Below are 27,542 nucleotides of genomic sequence, written 5' to 3'. Positions count from 1 at the left end.
ATGTGTGATCTAACATTTGATACACAGAAAATAAATAATTTTAGGGTAAGAAAAAGTTATGTTTTCCTTGGACACACAGGGAAATCATAGGAGCTGAGAAACCCCTTGCAAACAAACAAGGTGTCTGCCAAATTGACTAAGATACTCTTATAATATTCTAATCTGATACAGAATGCATCTTTTTGGAACAAAGACTTCTGTGTTTAATTATTCTTCATAAGACAATTTTTTCAAAAACTTGAAATGATTTGTTGTGAAGATATCACATTTGTGCCCAGGGACAAGTTACTATGTGGGATTGGTTTATCACACCAAAGGTGGCAGGAAAACATTTCACACTAGGCAGTGTCCTCATGTAAATTTGATTCTTTGTGATAATTTATTAGGATGGAATCCTGAAATATCAGTGTCTGATAGAGCTTGTGGGTACAGAAAAAAGAACACTGTGCTTCAAAGACAATGTGTGTTCAGAGAGAAAACAGCCTGGTACATTTTTGTTTTCTACGGCAGCTCTATCTGCTACAGATAAACAAAGTCTTTCCTAGCAGAGCTTACCAGCATAATAACATAATATTGAAATTCTTTAAGCATAAAATGTGGGGTTACATTCCATTCCTTCAGACTGAGGTTGCAAAGAATTGCCAGCACAAATTTGCATTTAAAATTACTTAGAGCCGAATTGGTATTGCTTGATTATTGGTGGATAAGTTTTATGTATTGGGGTCAAGTATTTTAGCATTGAAATGATTTTATCTTGGGGCACTCAAAAGCCTGACTTGGCCATTGTGTGGTCCACTGACTGTAACAGAGGCCACAGATCCTAATTCCCACTACCTAAGTCAATGCCTAAATGCCAATTGCAGGCAACTGAGATAAAAATTAAAGCTGATGTGTCTGGGATGAAAAATTGATCATAATATGGTGCTGCAAGTTTTCATATGCAAAAAAGTCCACACAATTTTCAGAGTATGCTTGTCTATCAGAACGCACTAATAACCAATTAAGAACGTGAATAGAATGTACAGCTAATAAAGTACCCACAGGAATAATATTATCAATTATTCTACATCTTTTACATCTCTGAGCAATCCAGGATTAGTATTACAGCATCCAACTCTTTTTGACTTACCATCTGTGTTAGGGGGAGCCTGGAAAACTTTCTCAAGCTTTGACACCTGCTTGTTTTTCTTCTATTGCAGACCTCTTGCAAGAATAAGAAGCTGAGCCTCTGGAATGAAGCAGCTCTTTCCAGACAAGCAGGAATCCAGCAGCTCTTTTCAGACAAGAAGACTTTGCTAATGGAACAAATTTTCAGTAAAAAGAGTGCAGAGTAAAGCTGCCATGCTTGTGCAGACACAGCTGCAGTAGCCAAGACAATAAATAAGTGTTTGCACAGTTCAAATTCTTAGCTATCAACAATTTTGATTCTCTCACCAAAATACACACAGCATTTTCATCCTTCAAAAGAATGTTGTGATAACTGATGAGAGAGATTACAGCAATAAAATCACAGAAGTGTCATGTGTGCAGGTAATGAATTGAACCATCAGCAAATGTTGATATTTGAACATGCACATATACATACATACACACACACACACATATATATATATATATATATATATATATATATATATATATAAACTGAGAGGAAGAGAGATATGGGGAGAGCATTTAAAATATTTTATAGCTTTCTATCACTGAAGAGGTTGTATTTCAAAAATTGGTGGAATAGATTAATTAATAATAAGACCATTAACTGGAAATATCAAGTAACAGGTTTGCAACTTGTTACTTTGTTTGTAAACACTGATAAAAATACAGTGGGTTAGATATTGGCTCCAATAATCATCAAACTATACAGGAACCAAAGTGTATTTAATTGAACTAATGATATAGATGTATTGATTATTGTTAAAATTAAATGCATTTTGTTTGGAAACAGAAAAAAATTAAGTTGATGGCAGAAGGCTGGATCTGTGTTTTTAGAGACTCTGAGAAAGCAACTACTATATCTAATTCTGATGGATAAATTTCATTCTGCATTTGGACATTGGGAACTAACAGATTGTCCAAAGTACTAGGAGGTTCGAGCAGAATCCAAGTGTCAAATTTGTTTCAGACAAGACTAAGTCCAGCAGAAAATTTTGATGCTTTTATTTTATTGGGAACATTTCACTTTCCCATAATTGAAATTTTCTTTAGGATAAAATTTTATTTATTTGTCCCTGAAATTTTAGAAAAGTGGGCTTGGGATGAAAAAAAAAATGTTCCTGGAGATTGAATTTGCCCAATCTCCCAGTTCATAAATGTCATTGGGTAGGCTTGTTATTGTTTATATTTACTTGGATCTAGACAGAAAAAATAGGGGAGGTAAAAAATGCTATAGTAGATCATAGTCCAAGTACCTATTTTAGACTGAAGCACTCTTACTTTAGGAAATCACGAGATTCCCCAAATTATATACTCCACTAGTAGTTGCTAAATTGCATTTTTGGATAACAGAATTTGGAATTCTGGTGCCAAAATTTGGCAGCATTCATCTTCCATAGTCCTCTAGTGTTTCCCCTCTGGCCAGGAAGTGTTTCCTGCATCTGTGTAGCCTCTTTTATTAGGGGGAGGGGAGATAAAATCCTTGCATATTCCCCCTGATCCTATCACACACTAAATCACCTCATTCATACTGACTCCACCAATGCTGCTTTCCCCATTTCCTGAGTTACTTAGCAACAACCATCCCTCCCTTTTCCACTCCCCCATCCAACCTTTCATTTTTTCCCCCTTTGCAATCACGATTTCCACGCTGTTTAGAAAAATGAGGATGCTCAGCAGCATAGGGCGAGTTTTTCCTTCCAACCTCCTTTTTTATGCCTGCCAAATCCTTCTCAGCTCCAAAATGAAAATCCAGGCTGCCTGCATATGTGTAATCAAAGGTTAAAAAGCACCCTGGCTGACACCACGCATGTGTTAATCTGTGCTGCAGCAGAGTGCATCATTTCCACTTTGACCTCAGAGTTAATCTGCATTGTGGCAGAAGCTCCATTGCTTTATTCTTTTTTTTTTTTTTTTCCCCTCTCATTTACTCTTTGTTGCTTTATTGGATTTTCCTGCATGTGTGTCAGCGGTTCCGTAAATGTGTATGTGCTCCTTTCCTTGATGTTTTTATTCTGTGAGTGTCTGTGATTTTCTCTTTTTGTTTGGGTTTCATTTTTTTCCTTTTCTCCCAATTATATTATTTCCCTAGATTTGGAAGCTGCTGCCTGCTGCCAGAGCTGACGTTTTCTGATTATATCTGCAAAGGGCTTGTGCAGATCTAATTTCTCTCTCCCTGCATATTAATTCCCGCAGCTGGGCGCAATGTCTCATCCCACTGACGGGACCTGGTAGGGAGGAGGGAGAACTACTACCAAAAAAAAAAAAAAAATTAAAGAAGGGGACGGATCCATCTGCAACCGAGAGGAAAGGGGGAAAAAAGCTTGGGGGGGGGGGGTGGGGGGGCTGGAATAGAGATGATTCCTCCAAATCCAACAAGCCTGGGGAGCACTGCATTCTTGAATCCTGCATTTTCTCTCAAAATGATGGTGTGGGCACTTCTGTTCTTCTCTCTCATCCAGTGGTAAGATGTGCTTTCTGATTCTGTTTGGGAGGGTGGGGGGAGAGGGAGGGCTGGGGGGGGTGAAGAATCTGCGAATTTGCTGAGCTGTCGTGAGAATGCCAGAGGTTTGGATAGTGGCATTGCATTCATCCATCTCTAGCAGCTGAGATCTTAGAATGTTTTATTTCTCTTACAATTGTTGTCGCTCTGACACGGACAGAGGGAGGGTGAGCGGCGGGTGTGTGTGATGGTGGTACATGCCGGGGCTGTTCATAGAATTTGGTGCCATATTAATGAAGCCTTTTATCTCTGAATTAATCGCTTGCTCCGGTGCATGGAGCTGCGTTTTGCGGGCACAATGTCCGTGCATTCCTGCTTGTTTTCCCGGAGCGGGCAGCCCCATCATGGCTGTGCGGGGCTGCGCGGCGGGCGCGGGCAGGGCTGGGTACCAAGGACAGGGATGCGGGTCCCGCACGGCTCCTCCCGGCTCCCTCACAGCTCCCCCGGCTCCGTACATCTCCCCCGGGTCCCTCAGAGCTCCACTAGGTCCCTCATAGCCCCTCTGGGTCCCTCAGAGCCCCCGGCCTCAGCATCCCTCCGGTGCGGGCGGCCGCGGCTCCCCAGAGGATGCGATAGTTTTGGGGTTGAATGTTTCCAGCTGAATGTTGCCAGCACACCCGGCTCGTTCTGCTGCATGTGTGTTGCATCATGCAACCAAAGGGAAAGGGGTGAAAATCCCACAGCACAGGAAGCGGGAGTTCATATGTGGATGAGCAGAAAGTGGAGGGCGGGAGAATTGCTGCAGTGCCAAGCTTTGCGCTGGAGCAGACATCCCTGCAAAAATGTGTGGACTGTGCATTTAACAGGTTAGATGAGGGAAAATCTCTGCACGGCAGAGTGTGTGGCCTTCCAAGAGGAAACAGACCCCTCCCCACAGCTGCACAAGCCATGTTGTCACTGATACCTTCGAGAAGTTAGTGCCACTCTGCTACTACTTATGCTAGATTCACACAGGCTTCTCAAATTTACCGTCTTTCCCCTTCCTTCCTTTTACATGGATGCTACTATACCAAAAAGTGGGTTCATTCTCTTTGTTTTTCTGTATTGTTTGGTTTATTTTTCTTTATCTTTCCTTTTTTTTATTATTTTTTAAATTTAAGTAAAATCAGGCTTCATACCTGCAATGGTAGGATCTTAGTCTAAGCCAAATAAAAGGCCAAACTGATTGGCTGGGGAAATGAAAAGTTGCTAGGTTTTCAAGTAACTTTTTTTCCAAACAAAAAGAACTTTGTAAAGAATTCCTGTGAGAAGAAACTAAAACTGGTTGAAAATTGAGCAGAAAATAAGAAAAACTTGATGAGCCTACTGTGAGGGTACGTTGGTGTTGGGAATAAGACAGGTGTGAGGTATTTTTGACTCTTATGAAACCAGTTATGGTTACTACCTGAATACAGAAATGGAAAGTCAATTTTTACACCATTTTATGATGGGCTTTCATATTATTTTGACATAGAACTTCCACTAAAATAATCCCAGATACTTATTTTAGCACACTTCCTTCTTTTCACTCATCTTTCAGAAAAGCATTGCCTGAGAAGAATTTTGCCAAAATTATTTCATAAGCTTTAAAAGAAATCCTTCATAATGCAATTTATAGTTTTATCTCAACAAAAAGTTCTGTATTCTGTTCACAGCTATCTGATAGCCAAGATGGTTTCTTTTGAAAGCCTCCTGACCTCATAATTTTGAAGAATAAATCATAGACAGAGAAATAATAGCTACAAGTAAAGGGAAAATTATTCTCACTGCTTTACAGAAACATTTTAAATGAGTCAATATGTATATGTGATTTTAATTCTAACAATCAGGACATTTTCCTCCTCCCATTGTGGAAGAAGCCTTGTTATTAGTTTTGGAAACTCAAGGACCAAGATAGAATTATAAAAGTTGTATTTAGATACCATTTATTTATAGCCAAGATGAAAGGTTTTCTTTGTTAAAAACTCATCAAACACTTCAGAAAAAGGGGATTATTATGGTATTGTGTGTCACTTTTCAGGGAGACTGAAATTTAGAAAGGCCAATTCAACACTAACAAAGATGCTCCACATTGAACATCTGAATAAATGTGTTGACATCTAACAGAACACACACAGAAGTTTAGGTATTTGCAGAATTTGATCAAAGTAATGATTACCATTACTGTGCAGAAATCTGAACCCTGTTAATACAAAAAAAAAAAAAACTATATATAGAAATTTATTGTTGTAAAATCATTAATATTTAGAAGACTGAAGAAAGAAGAGGAAAGTTGAGACACCACTCAGGCATTTATGCAAGAAGCTAAAATTCTAGCACTGGCTCCAGTAAATCATGAATGAACTCAAAAAAACCTTCATTTTACAACACTGTAGTATTTTATCTTTAGAGAATTTGTATCAGTTTTATGAAACGCACAAAGTACATCCTTACAACTGGGCACACTAAAGTTTTAGGTAGTGCTTTTGACCAGTTGGTTTCTCAACATTCCTAACGGGACTGGAAACTTCTTGCACAAAGTTCCCTCCTCCTCTCACCCCTCAGATCAGTGTCACAGCAGTGAGCAATCCATACATGGGCTTGGAGCTGTGTTCAGTGAATATTGGTCAGATCAAGCTCCCAATTTCTGAAAATTGTACATAAAAAATCCTCGGATCAAGAGAACTTAAAATTATTTAGGAAAATATATTTGTACATCTGATGGGGTTTAATCAGAACTAATTATTTGATGGTCCTCATCAAATATACAACATGTATTTAAAACATTACATATAATAGAAATCACCAGCAAAGTTTCAAAATTATTTAAAGCTGTACTCTGCACACTATTTATATATGGGGTTTATCAATTATTTTTGCAGAGCTTTAACAAACTGCCACCAAAACCTACACAATACAGTGGAAAATAATGTTCAGATGGGTAATTTTTTCCCAGTTGTTTGTGCCCAAGTAGTTTCATGGCAACATTTTTATGCTGCAACTAGATGCCTAAAATTGAAGACTGTCAAGACTGATCAAAAAAACCCCATAAACAAAGCAATAATTTCCCATCAAAATAGCCTGGTGCCTAAGTGAATACATGCATTTTTATTAGAAAATTAATGAACATGAGTGTAAATAAAATTCTTTTGCTCATGTAAAGTGATGTGATATAATAACAAGAATATTCTTCATACGGACAGTCACTTAGAATAACTGTAAAACTTACCAATATCAGTTTGGTGTTAATCCTACAGCCATAGTTATTCATACATTTCCAATAATTTCTCACTGACACTAAGTCAGAGATCCCATTACTGGAATAAGGAGTTGCTCAGTAAGAGACAATTTTTCACCTCACAAGGATTAGTCCCTTTTGAAGAAGTGTTGTGATAGAAGATGTGGATCTAAGTCCTATTAAAATATGACTTTATCCTTATCTATGATGCCATGAAAGTGAATATTTCATATACTCCAGTGTTTGTATCAGCAGAGCTAAAGCTGTGTGGACACGGGACCTGCACTACTTGAGCATTTCAGGGGGAGCAAGGCCTGCCTGTGAGTTTTTCATGGCCATGCTGCATTCCTGACTGCTGGGAGCTGCAATGCTGAGACACAACAGCTATTATTGCCATATTATAACATAATAGCTATTATAACAGCTATTATTGTCATAAACACAGTACCAAAACTACTGATCTAAAGTAGATTTGAAAATTAGGTTAAATTCTATTGTTAATAACTTGATGGGGCAAAAAACCAAATTACAGATGCTGTTTCCCTACTTGAAAATATATGATTCAGAAATATGGATGAAACTCTTTGACTAACTTCTGTTGTAGTGACTAAACCACCTAAATATAACCTGCATGCCAAAACTCATGTACTCCAAAATACTCCAGTGAGTATGGAAAGCAATGTTATTTCTTTCAGAAAGTTTGAATCTTTGAAAATCTAAAAAGTGAAAGCTGCTAATAAAAAACTATAGAAACTAACTACAGTAAAAATATCTTAGAAAATTGATCTGCTCTTTTAATATAATATTTCCCATATTAGTCATATTATGTGTCTTCACGGCCACTCAAATCATGCTTTAGAGTCTTTAGGGTTTAAAATGTTTGTGATTAATGGTAACCTGGAAAAAATATCTTGATTTGGATTGTGTTTGTATTGGTTTTATTTATACTACATTCAGTCTATTGACATATATCACTAAATTCTGTAGCAGTTGCACAAAAGTTTAAAAGGGAAGAGGAGTGAATGGATGAAAGGGAAAGAAGCAAATGTCTGGTCAAGGGGAACTCTTTCCAAGTCTCAGTCCCAGTACAATTAAACTCCTATATGCTTAAGTAGTGAGCACCACTTTCTCCAATAGAGAACTGAATTGTCAATTGAATAATGAATTATTAAATTATTAGATAAAGCATTAGACACAGGTGACCAGTAACAGAGGCACATGCATAGGATGGTTGTTTTTTTTACAGTACCTTGCAGACATACATTCCAGTAAGCTCCAAAGCAGAGGCAGTTTTAAGGTCACTAGCTGTGCCTGGCACTGTCCTGCAGAGAGAGATGCACTGGCTCATTTGGAGCTGGCTCTGTCCCTTCAGCCCTCCCCTTGTCACAGGGAGTGTCAGCCACTCCAGCTGTAAAATATAGATATTATTATTATATATATTCCTACATATATAGTTCTATATTCTATTAGGGTGATCATTTGATTACTTATTTTTTTAGCATTCATGGGGATAATTGGAGTGTTCTGGGGTTCTCTCTTGGTGCAGTCTGAACTGCAGCTTTGCAAACCATGGCACCTGCACCCCACACAGAGAGAACCTTTAATGCAGAGGGAGAGGTGGCTTGTGTGAGACTGGCAGTGAGTTGGGTAAGACTGCAAGTGAAGAACAAAGTGGAGATGGAGGGTGGATTAATGTGAATTCAAGCTCAGAAAATCACGGAATCACTGAATCATTAGGTTTGGAAAGGATCTCTGGAGATCATCCAGACCAACCTCCCCTGCCAAGGCAGGGTCACCTGGAGCAGGAGACACAGGAACGTGTCCAGGTGGGTTTGGGATGTCCCCAGAGAGGGAGACTCCAAGAACGTCCCTGGGCAGCTGTTCCAGGGCTCTGCCACCCTTAACATAAAGAAGTTCTTCCTCATGTTGTGGTGGAATTTCTTGTGTTTCTGTTTATGATCATAACTCCTTGTCCTATTGCTGGGCACCGTTGTAAAGAGTCTGGACACATACATATAAACACAGAGAAAAATACCCCCAAAACCTGATACAGGATGCCAGAGGGTTTTTTTTTTTCCATTGTTATGCTCCATAGCCTATTTAGGGTTGTACTTTTTAAAACAGATTTCTTTTGCAATGTAGATTTAATTTGAATGGTAAGATAGTATTGTCCATTTTCCTAGTTTTGCCTGCTAAGAAACCAACATCATATCCAACATCTAATGCTGAAAATCTCAGCAGTTCTGGGAATCTTCTCACATGGCAAGGCCTCATTTTATCCTCTCAGTAATTCCTGTCCCACTGAAGTCAATCTGTTGCTGAGGAAAGCCAGGGCATATCCAGTATAGATTCATACAGGTAGTTTTGTGCTTATCTAAGAACTCAGAAATCACCCAAAGTTAAATTATAACTCAGTAAGGATCTTCAAAAAGGCTTTCTTACACTGCATAATGCTTTTGCAGAAAGCTCTCAACCTACATTCCAACTGATTTACAATACCTCTAAATATTTTTTTCTTCATTTCTTCTTTTTTATTCTATACAGATGATCAGCTAAAACTTCACACTCCACTTCAGACCACAGACTGTAATGTAAATTGATCTTAAATGGCACATAAGTCTTTCCCTGGCCTTATGGACAAAAAGGAATTTCTCCATTCTAGAAAATGAGCTGCTTTCTCTGAATGGAACTCCTGAACAAGCACCAGGGAGGCTTTTTGAGAATATAGGAGAAAGAGATATATTCATTTTCTTTTTAGAAAAGATATGATAGCTGATGATAGCAATGGACATCCAGATAACTTCACTGGATGGAGATGTAACTTTCTGGGCTCAAAGGAGGAAGCTGTTTACTTAGAACAAGATACAATGAATAAAAAGACCTCAGAAAGTACCAGGAAAGAACCATAAATTCCAGAAAAAATGAGCCCACCACGACAGTCAGGTATCTACAATTATTATTAGGTAAGGAAGATCCTTTCTCATGGAATGAGACTAAAACTCATTGAGCACCAATGAAGTTAGGGACTACAACTGCCCCTAGAGAAAACATCCAACACACAAAAACCAGGGTGAAGAGATATTTTAGGTGATGGAGAGGTGAGAAAGGAACAGTATAAAGTGTCCACTGCAGATGCACTGATCTTTTTAGACTCAATTTGGTGAGTGACTTTTGATGACTTTAAACTTGGCATTCACTGCACGTTTCCTTGTGATAATGGATTTTGGCCTAAATTGTCATGGTGCTGTAAGGAGTAGAGTGTGAGAGTCTGAATTCACCTAGAGTGTATTCTTGTGGAGGTGTAATGTCTTTAAGGGCATTTTATTTAGGTGAGCTCCTACCTCAGAAGAGCTCTGGTGCAGTAAGTAGAAGGTTTGCTGTTTGAATTGGGTCAGGTTTCCTATTTTAATGTCCAGAAGTAACCTGCTTATTCGATTCTTCTAATGAAGAAAAAATTTAGCTTTGCATTAAGCTAAGAACTGAAAAAAATAGCAAAACAGAAAATAAGATTATTTGCTTTTAAATTTTTCATATGAAGTGGTTAGAACATAATTTATATCAGAATGTGTAACCATCTCCTTCAATGTGAGAAATTTACAAAAGGACTATACATTTTTTTTTCTTCCATATGAAAAAAGAGTGGGTGAAGGGAGATACATATTTTTCACAAGTTCCAACACCTGCCAACTGGCTCAGCCAAACTGAGGTAAAAGAGGGGTGATGGTGGTAGGTTGAAGAAAACTCTTGAGAGAATAGTGAGGATTATATCTAGTGTCATTCTGGGGTATTTGTATAGTTGCAACAAAAAATTAATATGCAAGTCTTGTCAGACTAAATATTGGGTATTCAGTCTGACACACTGTGATATCCTTTTATTTATATAACAGTAATATTTTTAACACAACTGCTGTCAAAAAAGGAGGCTTTAATGCTGATGAAAACCGCCAGTGACTGCAAAAGCAGAAAAGAAATGTAACAAATACCTTCCCATGTAAATGAGTACCTCAGCTGCATAATGTTTTTTCATGTGATGTCCTAAGCAACACAGAAAAAAGTTGACTATAGCAGCTTTACTTGTTCTGTCTTACATAAAGGACACAGAGCATGCAATGATATTATCCCTGAAAAAAAAAAGTTTTTCTTCTTAATAAGGGGGAGTGATGCAGAGCCCAAATATTTATATAGATTCAAAGAGAAGAAAAATATTTAAAATTCATGAAACTCAGTGATAGCACTCCATTATAGAAAATCTCTAGCTGCATGTTTCTGAAAGAGGAGAGATTTTACCAGGGATAGTTCTGCCCTTATCTTTTGCTCTTATCCTCTTTTATTGGCAGCTGCCAGATGCCAAATACATGGCTCAAAACACCACTGATTTGACCCAGAATAATGGCTGCATTATGGTTACAGCAAAGTGATAGCAGGCAAGAGAAAGTGAGTAAATCATGCAAGAATCTTAGTGCAACAGTTGATCACCTCTAAAAAAGAAAATCACTATTGTTTAAAAAATTTTCATATCTTGAGGATCAGTTCTATTTTTTCGGACCTAGTGGAAGGACATTTTCACATATATTCAGTAAAGAACAACACAATGTGTAGGCCTAGCTGTGAAATCTGGCCATTGTGTATGAAAATAAATATTAGTCTCACAAGATAGAACTTTCATCCATTTGCAGTTTATAGCTCTAAGACTCATTCTTCCAAAATTTAAGCAAAACATTAAAGAAATATCAAGAAATATCATTTTTACCATACCTAAACCAACATACATAGATTATTACCAGAAATAAAAGATCAATATATGTAAAAAACTTATTTAAAATAAATGAAGGATAATAATGATCTTTTGGAAGGAATGGAATAAGAAGTTATTTATTTTTTATGCTTGCATAAGCTCTTTCTAGATGATGCAGGTAGTCATGTATGAAATTGTATTTTTTACTGAATGTCATCTTGGACTTTGATGTGAACCCTTGAGATAAAAGGCCACCTTTCTTTCTGAGCTATTTATCTTCTTCAACTTTTTGAATGCTCCATGTTCTGCTCAAAAATACTTCTTGTTCTATACATTGATGAGAAATGCACCTTAAAGGGGATCTTATACATACCTCTAATAACCTTCTGTCAGAATTCCTGTCCCCCCCAAAAAGTGGAGAAAATGAGTGTTTTCCTTCACTAGTGGCTCAATTTTATATTGTGTAACACAAATAGCATGTTCTGGTCATATGAAGCTTTTGTTAATCCAAAGCAAGATATCTTCAGATCCAAAGAGAACTCTGCCTGCTGCAACAGATTGAGGATTATCCACTAAATTCCACTTTCATTTAATTCCCTTAGATTATTTTCCAAGAGAGAGAAAAAGAGATAGCAGGAGGAAGAATGAGGAAAAAAAACCATTAAGAGAAATTAATCAGATAATGCTAGAAAGCCTTACTAAACTAATCAATGTATTAGTCAATGTGTTATTAAGTGATGCACTTCTGGGACCTATTGAACCACACATCTGTTTGCCAGAGGTGGAGAAGGGTGTAACCAAACAGAATGAGATGTGCCCATGATAACCAGGCACCAAGACCAGTTATCTGCTGGGCATTTTTTGTACATTCCACTGAAGGGTGGCAGAGTTTGTACTCTGCTTTTCCTCACCAAAAACTGGTGAAGACAGAAGAGATTTCACACTACAAATTAACACTAAAAGGGCTTCAATCAGGTGGACAGAAGATACTGAAGCAGACAAGGGAAAACAGTTTATCAAGAAGTTTGCAATGATTTTTTCCCTCTGCTACTCTGATCAATGCCAAGTGTTTCTACTTTTATAGCCCTAAGACTCATTCTTCTAAAATTTAAGCTTTTGAACTGACTGTCTGTTCAGAAAAATATTCACCTGATCTCCCAAAAATCAACAACATAATTCCATATGTAAATCATCAGCTCATTTTTGTGAATGGACAATATTTTCAAGACAACTGTGGTACCATGGCCCACACAGATAAAACAGGAAAGGCACACAAGCACATAAATGTCAGTGAATGAAAAACACCAACAAATAATTGATATACAATTAAAATTACAGTCAGCTCGATCTTCTTAGATGAATTACTGATAGCCCTTAGAGTTACTTAATTCAAGGAGGAAGGACTTGAGCTATGAGTCCAGGAAGGTTGTACACTTGCTGTGTGTGAATAAGAGGCAGAACTGAACCTGGTCTGGAAGTGAATTATGAAGAGCAGAATTACACAACATTTATAATATGGTGACAAGAAGTTTGCTGTGCTTCAAACAGAAAACAAGTGCAGGGATTGGGAAGATGAGTTATTATGTTCAAATTAACAAAGATGAGAAATGCAGAGCAGCCCTTTGCATGAAGTGAAGACAGCCTGGATATATGTTTTGGGAGTCAGAGAGCAGAGCCATTCCACACTTGAAGAAGAACACAAGAGAAAAGCTGGTAGCGGTTTCAGAAGGAAAATGGGGTGTGTGACCCATGTAATAATATTTACTCTGCCAAGAACTGTCTTAGTAGCTGAACTTGAATACTGAAAAGACCTTTTGGCTTCTCTATATGTAACTTAAATGATGCATTCTGCTCCTTGAGCCTGTGAGGGAACAAAAATATTTGAGTGTTAAAGTTTTGTTTTGTAATGGAGTAAGGAAGTCACTATTTTCTGGCAAGGTGAGGATTTGGAAGAGGGGAAGGTTACCAGCAGTAAAATACTTGGAGGTCCTTAGAATACAATTCCAAATATTACTACTCTTTTAATGAAGCCAAATAATTAACCACTATCACAGACCATGTTGTATTGAATAAACATATTGGATATTTGTTATCTCTTTGGGGCAAGAACAATCAACAATACATTAATAATGCCTTTTCTCATTTTATTTCCTGTTTTTTAAAGGAAATGCTAAAAAACCTCACTAAGCTGCTTTAAGGACTAATAGCATGCACTTAAAATTATTTAAAACCTTAATAAGGCTCTAATGTAGCACATGAGATTAAAGTCATGACAAATCTTTTGGGCAAAATTCCTAAATTCCATGTCCAGCACATCTAACAAGGCATGAAAGCCATATTTAAATGGTGAACAACATAAAAATATTCTTCTCTGCACTGGTTATTGTGATCCAGATCCACAGCTCTGCCTCCTTTATGTCAAAAGGTTGTAAATCTAAGGTATTGCTCTTTTGTCCAGGTGAGGACAGTTATCTTTCACCACATGCCAACAGCACCTTCAGGGACAGTTCATTGCTCTGAAATTAAATTAAGAAATTCCAAATTACCTGCTATTAATATCCAACCACTTTCAACCACTGTTTTACCCATTTAATGCATTTTAACCACTTAGTAGCCAAGTACTTTTATTCTGGTATACCTCTTAATAAGGATTATTTCTATAATGAGTTCCAAAATTTACTATTCTGTCATCTAGGGATTATATGTGCAAAAACAACCCATAAATAGATTTGATATTAAAAGGGAATATGAATAATTTTAGCCTTACTGATTTAAAAAAGTGAATTTTATTTTAGCCTTTGCAATAAAATTAATCTTTGGCCAGAAACCAAGAAATTCATCTCTTACGGTAACTTCGAAAAAGTTCTGAGTATGTGAAGGCTTATGGTGAATACTAGAAGGGAAAACTGTGAGCAGCTTTAATTATACAATTTGTTAAGGAAGGAAAAAAAGAAAGAAGAAAGGTACTATATCTATAAAATAAATTCTTTTGTTACCATCCCCAAGGCTCTATCTCTCTTCATCTCTCTATAGTAGATAAGTACAGACATGATTAAATTCAATGCAACATATATTCAGACTAAATAATGAGAAACATTTGTTATCTGCAATCATTACCAGCATATGCAATGTTCTGAGCTCCTCAATAAAATAGTAATGAAAGGATTTAATGAAAAGCCCAGAAGTTTAATAATCAAATTGCCTCCAGTCACAAATAGTGTATATTTTAAATAAGACCTCTCATTTTAGTTAACGAGCAGCAATTCCAAGTGGTAGGTAAACAATATATTTCTTTAACAAAGATGTCATGTCTGCAATGACACCTTGGAAAACAGGCTGAGGCAGCTAAGCTGGGCTTCAGTTTTGCGAGGTTTTAAGCATTCAAGCCTTTATCCAGGAAAACACTTTCATTTGTGTTTAAATGTTTACCAACATAGTTTTCTGCACAAGGATTGGAATACTGAGCAGCTGGTAGTATGGAAAGCATAATCCTGGAAAATCTGACAGATATAAGCTAAAAATGCAACATTTGCCAGCACACGTATTCCATCTATGTCCTCTCTTCTAAATTATTTCTTTGGTAATCTGTCCCGGAAAACTGTAGAGCTTAGAATAGCACCTGTTTTTTATTAAACAAATTATCCTGAGGTGTGTTTGCCAAATTCCCCAGGATCTCAGGGGGATAAATTGCATGCAGAGTTTTACTTCAGTAGCTTCCAGTGGAATTTCTTTTTATCAATACTCTGTCAGTTGTTCTGCATAAGTGTGTAGCTCATAAAAAGCTGCTGGGTCTGTAGCAAGGGAAAACTGAAGATGGATTTATCCACGTGGGAGATACGCTACGATTAGTGAAACATCATCATCCTTAGCTTCTGCTCATCTCCCATTAATTTTAGGGGTTTGCAGGTGTCCATCCTCACCTGATGATCCCATCAGCATCTGCTCAAGTCATGAAAAGACTCTTGTTTTTAAAGAGTTTCTGATTATGCAGTTTGGGTAAGATCCAACAAAATCTCTGAAGCCTCATAGTGCCTCCTCTGATCATAGAAAATGGGGTCTGAAACCCCCTGCATTTTGCCAATGAGCATTTTCTGAGCTGCCATGAGGCTTTGTGCAGCTACCCTAAATTCCTGTGTGGACCTTGCTACAATGCTCACATCAAGTACAACCTCCATAAATGACCTCACATGTAGCTGATGCTTACATCTCTTCTGAGGAGACCCCACAGCTGGCCATGGACTAATCCAAGATGACCTGGTAATGCCAGATGGCAACATCTGCCTACCCCTGCTTGGTCTTTAAAGCTCCTTGCTGTTGGGCCATAGTGGCTGCTCTACAGAGCTAATGAGGAACTGCACACTGTGGCCTGAATACAGGGACACTTTGGTTTTCAACTGCAAGAGTCTTGCAGCACATTTAGTAGATCCTTCGACTTAGCCACAGTACAGAGCTGCAGGAGATGAGGAGACAAGGAGAAAAGAAAATCCTCTTATATAATCTCTCAAGCTGAAGGAAATATTTTCATCACTGTATGTCTTTCTGGACTTTGTATCATTCTCTGTAGCATCATCAGCACCCTGTATTATTCCATTGCTAAACCCATTTTGAAACTCTAGCTACATGAATCTACATCTCTTAGACCTTAGCATGGTTTCTTCTCTCCAGAAATTTCAGAAATAAATTGGTAATAGTAATAGTGCTGGATAAACTTGGCTCCCAATGCAGTGTTTCAAAAGAATGCTTTTGGAATATGTCTATGGTTGCATCCATACTACTACTGACCCTTGTAGCCGGTTATACACATTAATCAAACCCACCCATATCTTCTGCTTTTACTTGGTTTTTATTCTTATTTTTGCTCTCTTTTCCAGTTATGAGGCATCCAGCTTTCTCTAGCTCTCAATAACATCTACTTATAAAAGAAGTTTCTAGTACCTTTCTCTGTAAAATTTTCATTCCTTTTTACAAGGAAAAACTTCTCCGACCCTAATCAGAGCAATGACAATTTACAAAGTAAAATTCTATAATGCTGACAAGAGTAAAAAAAGGTACGCCAAAATATTTGTGGAGGAAAAAAAGAATTCTGGGAGATACATGTTTGTATGTGTATGAAATAGAAATTGCTCCTACTTTCCTGGTGTTTTGACGAGCCTTAATAGTCACATTCAAATGCAAGGGATGGGAAGATTGGCTTTGCAGTGATCATTATGCCTAGCCCACTCAAACGTCAAAAACTTCAGAGCTAGGTAGAATTTGCATGTTATGTGCGTTACATTTTACTTACTGGAGATTGCTTTAAAAAACATAAAAAGATAAGACACTAAGCGAGCCCATACACAGTTTCTTCTCACTAAAATAAAATTACAGATTCACCATTATATTTTTTACTTAGGACCTTTAAAACAATTCAAATTTTTTTCAGAGAAAAGGTTCTGAAATTCTTGCATAAAAAGCTGAATATAGCTGAATAGTGAGATTGTTGTTCTATGGATTATGTATCCAAAGTAAGCTTTTCAAAAAATTTTCAGGACCCCAGCATTTCTTTTGGAAATTGTCTCTGGAAAAATGGGGCATAAATAGGCAAGCAAGATGTAGCAGCTTTGCATCACAATTGCTGTGATGATTTTTGGAAGCACCATGTGTGAAGTGCAGCTGCAGCCCAGCAGCACACCACAGGCACTGCTTTGCCCTGAGCCTGCACGGCCTCAGGACAGAGGCTTGTCAGCCTCTGAACTCCTCCTGACCTGCCCACAGCTCTGTTTTACTTGGTTTAGCTGCCACAGCCATTTATCTAATTGACCAGGCATCTGTGGCTAATTTATTTGACTTTCTGTATGGTACAACCAGAGTTTTATTTAGACAATAATAACAAGCCATGACTCCATGGGGAATGAGTTACTGACATCACTGTGCAGTGGACAGAAATACATAGAATACTACAACAGCAGAGGCATTGAGAAGTGAACTTAGAATGCAGCATGGCAGGGTAAAGGCACAGGATCATGGAATCATTAAGGCTGGAAAAGGCTTCTAAAATCATTGAGTCCTGTCATTAACCCCACACTGCCACATTCACCACTAAACTATGCCCCCAAGCATCACATACACATGAATTGAATACTTCTGGGCTGGTGATTCCAGCACTTTCCTGGCAGTCTGTTCCAACACCTGACAACCCTTCCAGTGAACAAATTTTTCCTAACATCCAACCTAAACCTCCCCTGCTGCAACCTGAGGCTGTTCCCTCTTGTGCTGTCTCTTTTTACCTGGCACAGGAGACTGACCCCTAGTTGGCTACAACCTCCTGTCAGGGAGATGGAGGGAGGGATAAAGCACCCCCTAAGTTCTTTTTCTCCAGGGTAAACAGGCATGGGATGAGTTGGGATACCCTGCCTGGATGCATCTTAGAGCACAGATGCTTACCCAGAAGCTGGCATGCTTATATGTTCCACAGGATTAAGGTGACCCTGACATGAAGCCATCCTGATAGTACCAACCACCAAAGAAAGTCCATCAAAACAAATAAATTCCATAGGGGAATTTCAGAACACTTGTTGATGATTTTCCTACTCAGCTGACATAGAGACATTAGTTTGCCACTTACATTCTTAATGTATCACACATCTACCCTGTTATCAGAACTAAATTCCACATCCACCTCTGCACAGTCTGTTTTATGAGCATGAGTGCAAACAGCGTCTTGCATGATATAAGTTGGTTTATGTGGGAACCCATGGGTTACTATTGGTTACCATGCATTAAAAATGAAGTTAAATAAGAACCATTGTTTAAAAAAGAAACAACAGAAACCAGTTTAATTTCCACCATTTGCTTACTCTTATTTTGTGAATGAGTTAGCTACATCATGATGTAATTACAGACATGTGTATTGAGCAGCTATTTTCTGTTCATTCAGCTCTTTCTTTAGATGCATTTGTGTCTAAAAACATTCCAGTAATGATACTTCCATGATCTGAGAGAAGTAAGAATTATTAATACACTCAGAATAAACCTATACTAGTTTCACTTTTTTATTGGCTCCCTAAACATTGAGGACTTATCTGACCCACTTGCTTTACCAACAATAAGGGTTTTAATGTTGCTGGTAAGCACAATGCAAAGTCATTCCTTAAGGAATGGTTAGGGATTGTTCCCTCCTCCATCGTGAGATGGTTCAGCATCATTCATCAGTCTTCATCAAACACAAGTAATAAGGGATATTTATGTGCTTATTAAAGTTGTAAAAATGGTTTACACTCACATGCAGAGAAGATATCACTTGGCTTAGCACAGCAAGTAGGACACCAGTCCTTTAGCTGGGGTAAGCATTCCATGCTCCTGGCTCCCAGCCCAACACCAGGAACACTTCATTATAGAGCTCTTCTGTGTGCTGAGAAGGAGAAGATGAGAATGAAAACACTCCCTGATAGATTTAATTCTAAGAAGGATTTATATTCAGCTTAACATGAATTTATGTTCAGCCTAACTTGAATTTATAGCTTATGCTAGTAGACCAATAAAGAAAAAAAAGTATTTTAAATTTGAAAAAATGCCCAGGATTGCTACTCAATAAGCAAAACTGCTGACATTTCTAGCACCTCACATGTTTGTTTTTAAACACTGACAGATAGTGATGAGAAGATGACTACATCATGAGTGATTCCAGAAGTGACTTCCTTCTGGGTGAAATTACCATGCAAACAAAATACAGAAAAAAATTGTGCAAGAATTTTGAAAAAACACAAATATGAGTTCCTTGTAGGGTACTACAGAACATGAACTTATTTTTTTCATTTCTCAAGTCTAATTGAGCAATAGGGTTGGGGGTTTTGAGTTAATGTTTTTTAAATAGATGGCTGGAGGGCATCTATGTTTTCCTAATCTTACTTACTGAGAAGAGAATTTAGCTTTTTAATTTATAGTGAGAGTCTAGAGCAATCACTTAAAAAAGCAATGTACATCATTGGGGAAGAGATATCACATGCAATACTAACAGATGACAATTATATACAATAAAACAGCCAGAAAAAATGAAGTGAGCTCAGGCTAAAACCAACCTAGTCAAATCACATTTCAGTAATGGTTATTTATTCCTTCTCTTGAGATTTGTTAGCTATAGTGGCAATCTACAGGAGCTGAGTAATAAAAACAGGCAAAAATCCTGCTCCAAGTGCCTTTGATTTCACATTCAGAAATGCATAGAATGGTTAAAAAAAATTGGAAAAGGAGAGGAGAAGATGGAATGGGAGAGGAGTGGCAAAAAATGAAAGCAAAACAAAAAAGAAACCTTCTGAGGTTCACATAATTCCAATATTAAACAATTTACACTTAGATATAGCTAGATACTTTCTAATAAAGCAGATCAACTCAAGCTAACCCTACACTGATGCAGAAGAATTGCTGTAGCTATTTCTCCCTTTTCTGTTTCTTTCTATTGCTTTTGCTCACTGCTAACATGAATATCCATAACCACAATGAAAACAGACACAGAAGTAGATTATATAACCTCCAGTAAATAAAATATAAAGAAACATAGTCATACAAAATTCAAGCTCCAAAAAAAAAAAAGAAAATTTGAAATAATCATCTTAAGTTATGGAGGCTTATCTGAATCATCTGATCACATCTGAGACTCCTCCAGAGCTCTAGTAACTATAAATGCTGCACTTCAAGCCCAGGCTGTTCAAAATGAATGATGTATGCTTGTTTCTATAATTATCTTTCTATTCCTTACTGGCCTAAAGTTTCCTTCATCTCTTTACACTTTGCTATCCTCCCTCGGGGTACCATACAATTCCTCTCGTTACCCACGAGTTTTATATTGTGGTGTAATTCAGCTTTGGTTAATAACACCAGTCTGTTCATACAGACCTGGAAATGTACATCCATTATCAATTTATTCAACAATGCACCTCAATGGTCTGCTGGAGAAACAGATTCTAGGCTGGGTGCTACATTCCAGCTTTTGGTTCTTTGCCAGAACTGCTGACACTGCTCTCTGTTTCTGGTAATTTTTGTGACAACTGGCTGTGAGCCCATATTGTTGCAACTAGAAATATTTTAAAAAGCACAATAACCCTCATGGTCACTCACGACTCGAATCCAATCAGTTGTGCAATGCAAGAATTGCACTACAATTTTTCAGCACAGTGAACTAGAAAACACTGTAAATACTGCAAAGCAGAAGGTTTATTGTTAGCACTCTCAATAAATGCACTCTAAAGAGCTTTTCTAAAAAGTGTTTTCATGAACTGACAGGAATGAAACAAAACATAAACCAAGTTAAATTTTTCATTTTAAACTTTTCCATATAAAGACTTGTAGTCAAATTCAGCTGAATCTGAAAATATGGAAAATAAATGTTTTAACAATAGTTACAAATAGCTAAAACTTATTACATCTTGAGTGCAGTGGTTAATGTGAGTGCATGTCTTGGGCAAGAGATGAAAGGACTGGAAGTTAAACCAGTCTGCTATGATTGACAGTTCTATAGACACTGATACAAAACCACCACTGCCTTGTAATATTTTAGAAATCTGTGAAGAGGTTTCAGAGGTGGCCTGCTTTACTCAAAATGGCTGAGAAGCACCAGTGAGGTTGCTGGAGTTGCTGAATGACTACAGGAAAGCTTGTAAAAATCCACAGCATGATCCATGGGTGCTGTGCTGCGAGGTATCATCTCTTCGGGGGAACAGAGTGTAAATGCTCACAGGAATCCAGGCAGACTTTAAATCTCAGGGCAGGCACAGTTTACAGAGATGACTGATTGCTGGCAGTTGGGGGCCTTCATGTTCAGTAAAGATGACTGAGAAGTCATTGCGGGGAGCATTCATTTGTGCTCCTCTAGTAATTTCTGGCTCTTAAAAAAAATCTAAGCGTTTCAGCTGTACCTATTTCTTTATGAGAACTGTAATATTCTTTTAATAATTATTTTCATATGTACTTCAGTCCCTCTATGACTTAGGGACGACAGAAAAATTTAGCTTTGCTTTGTTTTAAATAATCATTTCATGCCAAGATTTTAACTACATTACATAATCGGAGTAGTACATGGAATGATAGCTGCAGCAGAAGCAGTGTCTAGGAAATAAACTATCTTCTACAGGTGATCTACCTAAAATCCACCCCACCCAAAACACTGAATAGAAGTAAAAATAATTTTCTTTCCTCCTGTGAAATACCTCAGCCTCCCTTACTACATGACTACAACAAATGGCCAAAATACAGCTTATGCACCCTTGTAGCCTTTGCTAAAAACTCTGTGAATCCAGCATTTCAGCCTCTTCTGGAACATTATAGCTTCATCCAGAATTGCAGTTGCAGCAGCACCACAAATCTAGGGGAAGGGAGTAGGATTACAAGACAGTTTCTCAGTGATTTTTTAGCCCAAATTTTTCAACTTCATTTTCTATTATGGAGCGTCTGATAACTGACTGGATCTTCTCCTCTCTGAGAAAAGCACCTGAGTTTCCATTTTTGATGTGGGAAATTATTTGGGAAGAGATTAATTTGCAGTCCTAATAAAATCAAAGGTTGGGTATTTGTGATGATCATTTAGTAGTAAAAGAGAAAATAGGTGCCATTTTTATGGCAAGAACAGAAACTCAGTCCTGCACATAGCCTTGGGATTTAAACAACACAAATGGACAGAACAGAAACACAAACAGGACAGGAGAATCCATGGCACAGCTTTGTGAAAACATTTTCTGCTTCAATCAAGATTCCTTTACTTAAAATGTGAGTCAGCAAGGGAGAATTTGGACACAGTTAGATTTCCAGAGACACTGCATTCTCTTCCACATCTGCAATCTCCACATTCTAAAACATCACATCCGCACACAGCATCTCTGTACCCACAGTGGAACCTGGAATTCATCTTGCCTTCCCACTGAGCCTGTCACCACCATGAATAATGTATGACCCATAGATTAAGGTAATTTTTTATGCACATCAGAGAATGAATTGAACTTGAATTATGATTAAATTAAACACTGCTAGTTGAACTGGCAAGCCTTGTTTCAGTTCTTCCCTGAGAGGCAGAAAACATTGGTGTTTTCAATGGAAAACTCACCAGTTTATGTTCAAGTAGTTTATTAAATTTTGGCCGAAAGCTCTGCAGCAGACTTAGCATAAATGATGAAATTGCCAGATTTTTGATAAATAAACTTAAATTTTTAATTAGATCTAAATTATTTAGTCATTGGCTATTCACTACTGCTACAGGTCTTTCCCTTTAAGCCCTAAGTGGCTTCTCTGATTCTGCTTGTAAACAACAACGCAATATTAGCAATTAATTAGGTGAGGTTTCACAACAAAATTTTTGGTTATAGTCAAAATTAATTTTGTATATTTAGAAAAATTAGAGGACAGAGCCACAGCAAGTACAAGCAGGTATAACTCAAAGTCACTGGAACTACAGAGATTTTGACAAGTTATATATGACCTCATATCTGAAAGCTGAAAGACTGACCAGCCATGGAAGGTTTTTTTGCCAGAGAAGAGTTCCTTTTCTTTCTACTCCTTGTAACAATTTGTGAAAATCATGCTTTTGTGGAAATTTGTGAAAATCACGTATTTTATTAGGAAATAACACCTTATTTCAAAAGGATATCCTTTGAGTGTGACTGCTCACTACTTAAATAAGATGTGCCCAATTTGTCCTCCATTTTACACTGTAAAATTATTTCTGCTGTCTGTGATATTAAATAATGCATGGCCTATCTCTACCAACACATGGTAGTGTCTTCCCAAGAAGCATTATATATGATTCACATTAGAGTGTCTCTGATATAGAGATCACAGCAGAGATGATCCAAAGTTATAATGTTGTCTTTATGTGAGTAATTAACTAAAGCACACTAGTTTTGAAATGGGTAACCTATGCTTTAGATTAAATTTTTGAACTAAAGACTTAAGCCAAAAGCCTTGAAAGCATAATAATGTAAGACAGTTTTATACTATTAATATAATTTTTTTTTAAGTTTTACTAAACTGAAGATTATGTTTACATAGGCGTCAAACTGACTTCCAGAGAAATGAAAGCACAAAAGAAAAGAAATCATGCTGAATCTAATTTAAAAAAAAGGATTCCCAAAGTATAATGTGGACTTCAGTGGCTTTGGGCTGCTAAGAGAATGATGTATCAGCACATTAATGAAACATTTAAGTAATGGGTTTGACCATGTCTTCTGAAGAAGGATCAATAAAGAAGATGAAAAAAAATGTTTTCCTAATGTATCAATGATTTCTCAGCAGAGATAACATTTTCTACAATTTTAATGCATTTCCATATAGAAATAATGCCTTTAGTGCTAAGGGGCCCATAAAGGAAGCTTTAACAATGGAAGTGAGCATCATTTAATTAATTCTTTTTCCCTTGGTTGGTGACCCCAGCTCCAGCTGCAGTGGGTACCTCTGCCCACAGGGATTACACTTGCACCAAAATGATTAAATGTTGCCCAGTGAGTATTGCAAAGACATGTATGGATCAAATACACTGGCAAAGATCTGAAGAATAAATTCCTGAACACTTAGTTTGCATCAACCTCAGTTTGTGCTAGAGTTACTCCTCACCAATGAGGAGCACTCAAAAGAGTTTTATAAATGTTACAAACCAAGCAACAACTTCGATGCAGGCTAAGGATTCGTATGTGTTTGCTTTAGGAAGGAAGATAAAAACCGTTAGTTTAGCCCCTGTCATGGTAAAAATCTCATTGGCAAAACGAGATTTTTTATATAATTGCAGAATGAGAAACCATTTTATAGATCTTTGCAAATATTATTAAGAAAATCGGATCTAAATTAATAAAGGCTTATTAGCACCAGTAATTTTTGCCCTCTTCCTGCTTTGTGAAGGTATATTTCAAATAAATTGAGACATACAAATATCACCCTGAATATTAAACACTTGTGGTTACACATATGCATATCTATATTTGTAAGTGATCACCACCAGAGCCACCACATGCAGACTCAGCTGGCAGACTGAGAAGGGATTGGACCAGATGACCTCCAAAAGTGCCTTCAACTTTATTTACTCTATGGCTTGAAGTTTCAAGCTTGGGTTCTAACCTTCCTAAGTAATCTCTTTTCCATCAAGGAAATGTATGGATTTATGGATTTAGGTAAAGCAGTGTTGCAGATATCTTGCAGTGGCATTAATATCACTGGGAATATCTCAAATGGCGAAATCTTGTATCAGTATCGAAAAGTTCAACCTTCAGAAAATTAAAGTTTAATCTTCAAATAGGTAAATATGTGTTTCTCTTCATGTCTATATTACTAGATTTGAAAATTTCTAGCAGTCAGAAAAATAAAAATAGATTTCAATATGCATTTGGGTATAATCTAGGCTTTAACAAATTTGGGTTGGACATAAAAGCACTTGCAAAATTTCAGCCATATAATCAGAAGGACTGAAAAATCTTAAGGAGATGAAAAGGGCTTTGTCATTATAATTTTCATTGTATTAATGGCAGTGGATGGCTAAAGCTCTGCTCATATGGATAGAGAAGCATCTCTGATTTTTCTGGCTGGAAAGAAGGTTTACACAGAAAAGTGCATACCCATGCTCACTTCTGATCCTTGCGGAATTCTCATAAAAGCTGGAATTCAGTAGCATTTTCCCCCAGCTACATTGGCTGTGTTTTCCCTCCTCTGTCTCGCACTAATTTCACAAAGTATTTGCTGGTTTTGGAGATGTGAACTGCCAAAATGGCTTGAGATGAGAGATGAGCAAACAAACAGCTGTTTCTGTCATACAAATAATTCCCAAGAAGGAACCGAAGTTTCAGTTCCTGTGGGCTGCTGTTCAATTAGGTTGTTCTAGATCTGAGAAAACTTCCAGCCAAACATACCTCTAATCTTGCACTGTCAATGGACCAAACTCTACTGCTCAGCTGGTTTGAGTTTTGAAGCTGTCTCATTGCACTGACATTCAGAAACATATTGCCTTTGTGAAAGAATGCATTTGATTTATTTTTCTTTTCCATTCAGAAAAACATATTCTTTTGAGAGAATGGTAGTTTAATTGGTTATAAAACAGGAATAAGGTTTTTATAAATAAAGTTATTTTTCTTCATTCACTTTGCATAGTTTGAAAACATATAATCTAGTGCCTTCTGTTTGCAAAGACTTTATTTAGAAGTATTTCCTTTCCTTCAGGAGAGAAAATTTGGCTTCAATTCTGTTTCTCTGAATTACAATTAGATCTTTGAACTCCAGACAACTGAATAATAAAAAGAAATCCTCCCAATTTAATTAAATTGGCCTGTTTGTCAGTACCAGCAGAATACTATGGACCATATTGCCAATTAAAACTTTGCTTTTGATTCCTAATAAAACACTGCAAGTCCAGGCTTGTGCAGCCAGACTGAAGAGGCTGCATTGCCAATTGTTGATCTGGGAATCCCCCAGGGTCCCATGGCTGGTGCAGTGTGGGTGAGGTGGTGCCTGGAGGCTCAGTCAGTGCCTGGTGCCCAGCACACCTAACAAAGGTGGAGATGAGATTCATTAGCAGCTTCCAAGCTCAACTCACAGCAAGCCCAGCTCTCTCTCCATGCTGCACGTTGCTATTTGCTACAGCTCTGTGCAGTCTCAGGCTGCTTCAATTGTCCCTTCAATTGTTCAGCACCTCCTGGGAGGAAGCATCCCACACTGAGAGGCAGAAAGAGCTGCAGCTCTCCTGTCAGGCTGTGCCCAGGGGAAGAAAGAGCCCAAAGCCTCTTTCCTAGTGAGACTCTGTTTGTGCTGTTGGCTTACAGCTCCCAGACGCCAACACTGGAAAGCCTTTGGGCCGCTCTGGGTGCTACAAGGTGGATGCAGCAGGAGAGCGCTACAGGGAAAGGCAGGCACAGCCTCAGCTGAGCAAAGATTGCTGTTAACAAAATGGTGCTCTCAGGCTCTGGGAGGAGTGGTCCCTTCCCTACCACACCCATGGCCATGGCCAGCCGGGCCTCTTTCAATCTTGTGTGCCATGCAGAAGATCCAGCTCCCATGAGAATCTGCTTCTCTCTGCTCTTTCCCACTCCAGATTCTAGTTGAAACTGGAAAATAATTTTTCTGCTTTCCACCCTATCACACTATACACTGGCTTTCGACGTTTGTAGTATCATTAAGATATTCCATATCTAGCCAGCAGTGTGTAAACTTTGCACAGAAGCAGGGCAGGGAAGAAGGGCACTGGCATATTATGCAAAAAACCAGAGTTGCCTAGCACTGTTCAGCTGATTACCACTAAGATTCTGAAATGAAAATATCTGATTATGTCATATTCTAAAGTAGCTTCAATGTTCTCCTCTAGAACTGGAGGCACTGATTTTGGGAAAACAAAACATCCATTAAGACTAGTCTGCACATTTCTGACTCTGAACTTGCTTTTTTTACTGTAGTAAGCAGGTTGAATTAGAACTGCTGTCATAGTTCTGAGGAGCAAAAAAAGCCCAGCAGACAAACTTTTCACCCTCTGTGGATTCTGGTTAGCAAAAGGGAAAAGGAAAACCCTTGGCAAAAATTTGTGCTCAACTTTCCAAATGCACAATAAACTCAAGTTCATCGGAGTGGAGAAAGGCTGCAGAAGTTTGTCTGAATAAATGTAATTATTGGTCTTGTCAGTAATGTGTTTCATCAAATCATTCTGTCCAACAGAAGTAAAGAACAACGTGTACATAATAAGTGATATTTTGGTGGAGAGTTGCATAAACTAAGTGACAGATTTGTTTCATAACAGGTCCCACCTGAGTCAATGAGAGAAAAAATAGCCATGACAAAGGTGATAAGCACTGATGTTCCTCTGAACAGACAATGTGATCTCAACCGTACTAAAAGGAAATGCTGATAAAATGAACTGTAACCTCAGCTGTTATCTGGCATCTTTACTGAGAGTCTAATTTTGAAAATGAGACATTTGTAAAATGTTTTTACAGTATTATTAAAATGTTAAATGTGTCTGTGTTGTC

The 27,542-nt window shown here is 37.7% G+C and overlaps 1 protein-coding gene across 2 annotated transcripts in view; it reads left to right on the top strand.

Moving 5' to 3' along the window:
• The first annotated feature begins 3,497 nt into the window (after positions 1–3,497).
• Positions 3,498–27,542, top strand: part of GABRG2 (gamma-aminobutyric acid type A receptor subunit gamma2) — a 61,602-nt gene continuing 37,557 nt past the window's right edge. For both annotated transcript variants that reach the window (XM_059483577.1, XM_059483576.1), the window contains exon 1: positions 3,498–3,616. In XM_059483577.1, the coding sequence (XP_059339560.1) occupies positions 3,510–3,616 (107 nt within the window). In that variant the 5' untranslated portion in view covers positions 3,498–3,509. The remainder of the gene's footprint in view (positions 3,617–27,542) is intronic.

The sequence above is a fragment of the Ammospiza nelsoni genome, chromosome 16 (genome assembly GCF_027579445.1).
Source record: "Ammospiza nelsoni isolate bAmmNel1 chromosome 16, bAmmNel1.pri, whole genome shotgun sequence".
Taxonomy (NCBI): Eukaryota; Metazoa; Chordata; class Aves; order Passeriformes; family Passerellidae; genus Ammospiza; species Ammospiza nelsoni.
Note: the sequence above shows the minus strand (reverse complement) of the source record. Positions and strands in the feature narration are given on the sequence as shown.